The following is a 6,000-nucleotide window of genomic DNA, read 5'->3' on the forward strand; positions in this document are numbered from 1 at the left end:
TGTTGATCTAGCATGAGCAGCAAGAAGAGGTCAGCTCCAAATACCATTTTCACAGAAAAACAAAGCAGATGAGACAATAAGAGGCACATGCAGTTCTCAAACATGTTTTGATTTTGGTCAGACTTCAGAAGCTTGATTAAAGAAATTCAAAGTTTATTCCCCCCATCCCAAGTTCAGCAAGTAAAGAAACATTTGACAAAAAGTGAATTGCCATCATTTCAACCTATGCTTTTAGAACATTGGATTAGCAGTGGTTAAGCACACACCTCACAACTGCCTACGGCAAACATGATATATCAAAACAACATGAAATAGTCAAACTGTGACACCTAGAAAAGAATTAATGTGGGAAATAGTGTCACTTGCTTCAATTTTTTGTGTGAGAATTGAATAAATTGTATTCTTTGCCTCTTATTTTGGTCAGCTCCAGAGAAGCTGTCCTACAGCTAGTTTTACACTTAAAAGTACTACCCATACTATTCTGTCAGACTGCAGAATGAAAAAAAAACAAAAAAAAAAAAGCAAACAAAAACACCATATCCCTGGTCATCAGATTACGCATGCAAGAATCCTAACACAGATAAATCATAATGGCATAGAAGTCCTTTTGTTAGAAAAAATTTGTCTGTACCAAGAAAATTCCAGAGTTGTTCCAGAGTTACACCAATATGCCAAATAACTGTACACAATCCATTAATTGGGGGGGGGGGGGGGGGGGGGAGCACAACTCCCTCATAGGTGAAATAAAACATTTGCTGAAACTAGGTACAACTTCTCAACTACTATAAGATTTGATTTATGCTACTTAAAATATATGCTATTTAATAGTTAATTTACAAATTTTAAGTGCAACAGAACAATAGAAACTGGGTGTACATTCCTGTAATTTTAAAATCAAAATTCCAAATATTAACTAAAACAAATTTTTTCTTTACCCATAAACTTAGAAAGAAATACTAGTCATTATGGTTTCTCCATTTGCATTGTCAACTTCTTCTCGTTCACTTAACTCCAGATAAATTTAAACTCATTTTACTCTGATAAACCTCACTGAGTTTTGTTTAAACTGTTGCTACTTGCTGCAGTTTCAAAAAAGTAATGTGCTTCATACTTTCCACCTAGGCAATTATTTGATGGACCCTGTATACATGAAAATATTGATCTGATCAATATTATGATGTTATATTTTCGAAAGCTAGCTAACAGTAATTTTCAATTACCAAGTGTCTGAAAGAGCTATATAAAATTGAGACAATAAAAAAAAAGAAGTAGTAACTTGATGTTTACACTGGTGACATATCTTCTTCAGTTCTGAAAGTTTTGAGTTTGAACCCAAAAGTAACCTGGCAATTTCAATTTTCTTCTTCTAGCTTCAATAAATTAAAGATCACCTCCAGAGAAGCTCTAAGCATATGAAGGAGAACAAGTATTTATATACATATATATTATTTATTTTTAACAAAAAGATGAAAAGTTGCCAACTCATGCTAAATGCACACACAGAGGAGACAGACTGAGCAAAGATTGCACAACAGCTCTCTTGAAACTGAGCATCAAACTGTATGCCAAGCATAAGAAGACTAGCACTTCGCAAACATGTGAATGGTACTCCAGGTGGAAAGTCTCATTATCACACATATCACATAAATATATAAGTGTTTTACACTTATTAAAGCAAGCCTCTTCACAAAGCCAAGGTAATTAACCCTGGACACAGCTAGCCCCTACGTGATACAAAAGAACTTGAAAAGAAAGGAAACTTCTGCACAGCAATTCTCAAAAGTCTACAGGTAATACCAGCAATTAAAAAGATAAAATAAAAATAATTTGTCAAAACTAATTTAAACACATTTTATACACCAGCACTTCCAGACTTACCATGCACAGCATTACACAGAGACCACTTTCAGCTACACACAGAGCTTCCAACAGTTGAATCAAATTACTGTAAACAATTAAGAAATATATACTGACTGGCTTAGAAGTGGCTTATTTTGGTCGACCTGAAATAGTTTAATAGCCTCACAATTAACAAGAGTATAATCTGCACCAGTCAGTTTAAAAATCAAACTTATGTCAAAGCTTATGCAACGCTTCCTAATTAGTGTTAAAAAAACAGTAAGTCAGTTATAACAAATACTTTTCATTCTACTATACTAGCATGAGTGTACTCAAAGTGAACAAACCTAGATATGAATAACGGAAATAACTTAGAAGAGCTACAGTCTCAATGAAAACAAGTCTCATTTCACACAAGGCTCAATAATCCAAATCCAGATTTTAAGCTTTTCTCCATGAATAACTACCCAATTAAAAAAAAAATATATCAGCAAAGATAACTGAAAAATTATGTTTCTGAAACAGACTGGAAAGCCTGTTGTTCCTCTAGCTGGCTGCTGTTCAGGCTGTACCTTCTATCATGCAAACAGAAATGAGTTGTTGGCACAAAAGCATAAAGTCCTAAGATGCAGCTTTGCTTTTCCATTATACAACTGTAAGTTGTCATAGTTAGCGCCATTCCCCCAAACAGCCTTGTATGGTAGGCTTAACGAAGAGAGAGAGATCAGACTGCAGCAGTAGCCCCACCTACGCACCACAGTGGCTGCAAGAGTAAGATTCCCTAGCAAAGGATCTCCTGCTCGTATCTGCACATCCCTTGGCCCAGCAAACCTTAACCCCCATCGTTTCTCCCTAAGAGACCACATAGCACCGTGCGAGGCAGGGCGCTTCCTCCACGGCCAGCCCGGCTGAGGCTAAACAAACCGCGGCAGGCGCAGGAGACTGCCGCAGGAGGTACAGAGTGCCGCGGAGACGGCGGCCACCATCCCTCCGCCACGCTCTCCGCAACAAGGCCCAAGCCTAGTCCCCAGGGTGGCAGAAGAGTCGAGGCTGCTCCCGCAAAGAATACGCCTGCTGTACCGCACCGTACCCTGCCCGTCCCACACGCGACACGGAAAAAGCAGTCCGCAGCACTTCCCTACCCAGAAGTTCTCCACGAAGTACGCCGCCATCATCACCCCGCCGCCGCCTGCCCTCAGCGAGCACAAGCCCAGCCTCAGCCGCCAAGATACAACGGAGAAAACGAGCGCCGTCGCAGCGCTCCACTCTTCCCGTTACGAAGCAACTGCCTCCTTCCACACAGCTTCACCACCCCCCGCGTGTGCTCAACTGCTACCGCTGTAGCTGCTGGGCGCCGCGGTTTCCGCGCAAGCGCGTCACATCCCCCCTCCCCCTCGGGCGGAGGAACGGCGCGCGCATGCCCAGAGCGTCGGCCTCCCCGCAGCTGAGAAGTGCTCTCAGAAGTGAAGAAACCCTGATCTCTATAGAAAATTAATATACTTGAAGAAGGCAGACTCAGAAATCTTGAGTAAAATCCCCTCTAAAATATTCAGTAACCACTAAGGAATGACTATACTGAAGGCTGGGATGCATACAAACAAATTGACACCCAGGAGAATAGATTAATGCTGTTGAAGTGGCTTAATAACCAAGCATCTTTCCAGCTACATGGGATGAGATCCTTCAAGACACTTGATGACTACTAGGCACTATATTAACAAAGCGTAGCTTACTCTCTCCAGTACCTTCTCTCACAGGATTTTACAGTTTCAGTGACAGGCTTCTAAAAACAATACACTTCATCTGAAGTCAAAGAGCCTGGACAAACTGTTTACTTCAAACCTTTATCTTCTTCAATGATAGTTCAGTTTTCCAGGCTGTTATTTTGCTTGATGTAGATTATTACCCAATTGGGATCATGCTGATTGCTGGAATAGAATACAGATCCACTGAATTGCTGTCTGGGGCCAGTCTGTACCTGGACTGCTGCTTTTCAGTAAGAATATCTTTAGATATTTTTCATGGCAGAGTTGTCACGATCTGGGTAGAACAACCCAGGGAGATTTAGATTGGAACCCCTTGCTTTCTAAACTCCTTCTCAGAGAGGAGCCTAGGTGCAGCTGGATCTAACCTTAGTCTCAGACCTGGCCGTCCCAGAGAGAGTGATTAAAATGTTATGGTCCCTTTGATTGGATTAAGGTATTTGAATATTAGGTTTAATTGAAACTATAGAAGGACTACTGATACTTCAATTATTATCTCTTGCATTACTTAATGATTTTAGGAAGGGAGAGAGGGGGATTACTATAGGATTACATTTAAGAAAAACTACTTTATGTGTCTGTTTACTTCACATAAGTAAGTAGCCTGCTTTATAATTATCTTAGCCTAATAGAAGACATATCTGTAGTACTTTTTGCAGTGTGCATTGCTATAGGTAAGGATATACACCAGGGCTAACAATGAGACAAAAGCTGCACCATCAGAGCTGAAGCTTTGTTTTTTATTCCATAGAAAATAGAAAAATACCTTTCATAGGAACAGATACTATGCTATGATGGAAAGAGAGTCAGGTTCACTTCTATATTTCACAGAAAAGTTCCCATCTTCCATGTTTTCAGAGGTATATAGTAATTCCTTATCTACTGCTACATCAAGATGCGAAGCAAATGTTCCAGTGCTGCAACAATCTACCATCGCACAAGTAACAAACTCATTCTCAGGTTTTCAACAACAGCTTTCCACAAAAACCTAAGTGAAATGCAAAATCTTAGATCTGAACTTTAAGGCATCCTTCAGCATATGTACTGCTACCTAGAAAACCACTTCAATAAGGATGAAGATCAGGATCAATAGCTATGTTTTTAAGGCACTCTGGAATTACCCACAAAAAAATAATTTCTTCAGGACCAAACTTTCTCTTGAACTCTATTTGCAATCAAATGAGCTCTACCAGCAACAGAGGGCTGCTTTTAAACTTTACTGTCCTACATTCTGCATGCAGATCTTGTAATCTGTCTCTCACATACTGAAAAATCCTTACTAAGGACAGTTCTATTATGCACACTATTTCTTTGGGGACCAGGCTGGATAAGAAAGTCCTAGGTTACTGATTATCTTGCTTTAAGTGCTGCTGGATATTATGTAGGGAGCACAACTGAAGAATAAGTCCATATGCTATGCTGCTGTGGTTTGGGCTCAGCCAGAAACAGAATCATGCATCCACTCCTCTCCCCACTGTGGGATGGGGAGGAGAAAATCCAACTAAAAGCTCATGGGTTGAGACAAGGGCAGGGATGGTTCACTCATCAATTATGGTCACAGCCAAAACAGACTCGACTTGGGGAAAAAAAATCAATTTAATTTATCACCAATCAAATCAGAACAGGACAAAGAGAAAACAAAACCAGATCTTAATCTAATCAAAACCAATCTTAATCCAGCGCTGCTGGATCTTGTGCTCACCAACAAGGAGGGCCTTGTTGAAGCAGTGGTGGTCAATGGCAGCCTTGGCTGCAGTGACCACGAGATGGTGGAGTTCAGGATCCTGTGTGGGAGGAACAGAATACCCAGCAGGACCAGAACCCTGGACTTCCACAGAGCAAACTTCGGCCTCCTCAATCAATTGTTAAGGGAAGTCCCATGGGACAGAGTGCTAGAAGGTAAAGGGGCTCAAGATAGCTGGACAACATTCAAGGACCACTTCTTGCAAGCACAGGATCAGTGTGTCCCAATGGGTAGAAAATCTAGTAAGGGAGCTAGGAGACCAGCGTGGTTAAAAAAGGAACTGCTGGGCAAACTCAAGTGGAAAAGGAAAATCTATAGATCATGGAAGGAGGGGCTGGTTACTTGGGAGGAATATAGGACTGTTGTCAGAGAATGTAGGGAGGCAACTAGGAAAGCTAAGGCCTCCTTGGAACTTAACCTTGCAAGTCGGGTTAAGGACAATAGAAAGGGCTTTTTCAAATACATAGCCAACAAAACTAATACCAGAGGCAATATAGGCCCACTGCTGAATGAGGCGGGTGCCCTGGTGACAGAGGATTTAAAGAAGGCAGAGGTGCTGAATGCCTTCTTTGCCTCTGTCTTTACTCCTGCAGGCTTTCCCCATGAGCCCCAGTTTCATATAGCCCCAGTAGAAGTCAAGATAAAGGAGGAATT

The 6,000-nt window shown here is 41.0% G+C and overlaps 1 protein-coding gene across 8 annotated transcripts in view; it reads right to left on the reverse strand.

The window, feature by feature from the left end:
* The window catches only part of LOC127395163 (F-BAR domain only protein 2-like), a 148,043-nt gene extending 144,838 nt beyond the window's left edge, over positions 1–3,205 (reverse strand). For all 8 annotated transcript variants that reach the window (XM_051641660.1, XM_051641661.1, XM_051641662.1 and 5 more), the window contains exon 1: positions 2,982–3,205. In XM_051641660.1, the coding sequence (XP_051497620.1) occupies positions 2,982–3,014 (33 nt within the window). In that variant the 5' untranslated portion in view covers positions 3,015–3,205. The remainder of the gene's footprint in view (positions 1–2,981) is intronic.
* Positions 3,206–6,000: the final 2,795 nt, after the last annotated feature.

This window comes from Apus apus, chromosome W (assembly GCF_020740795.1).
Source record: "Apus apus isolate bApuApu2 chromosome W, bApuApu2.pri.cur, whole genome shotgun sequence".
NCBI lineage: Eukaryota > Metazoa > Chordata > Aves > Apodiformes > Apodidae > Apus > Apus apus.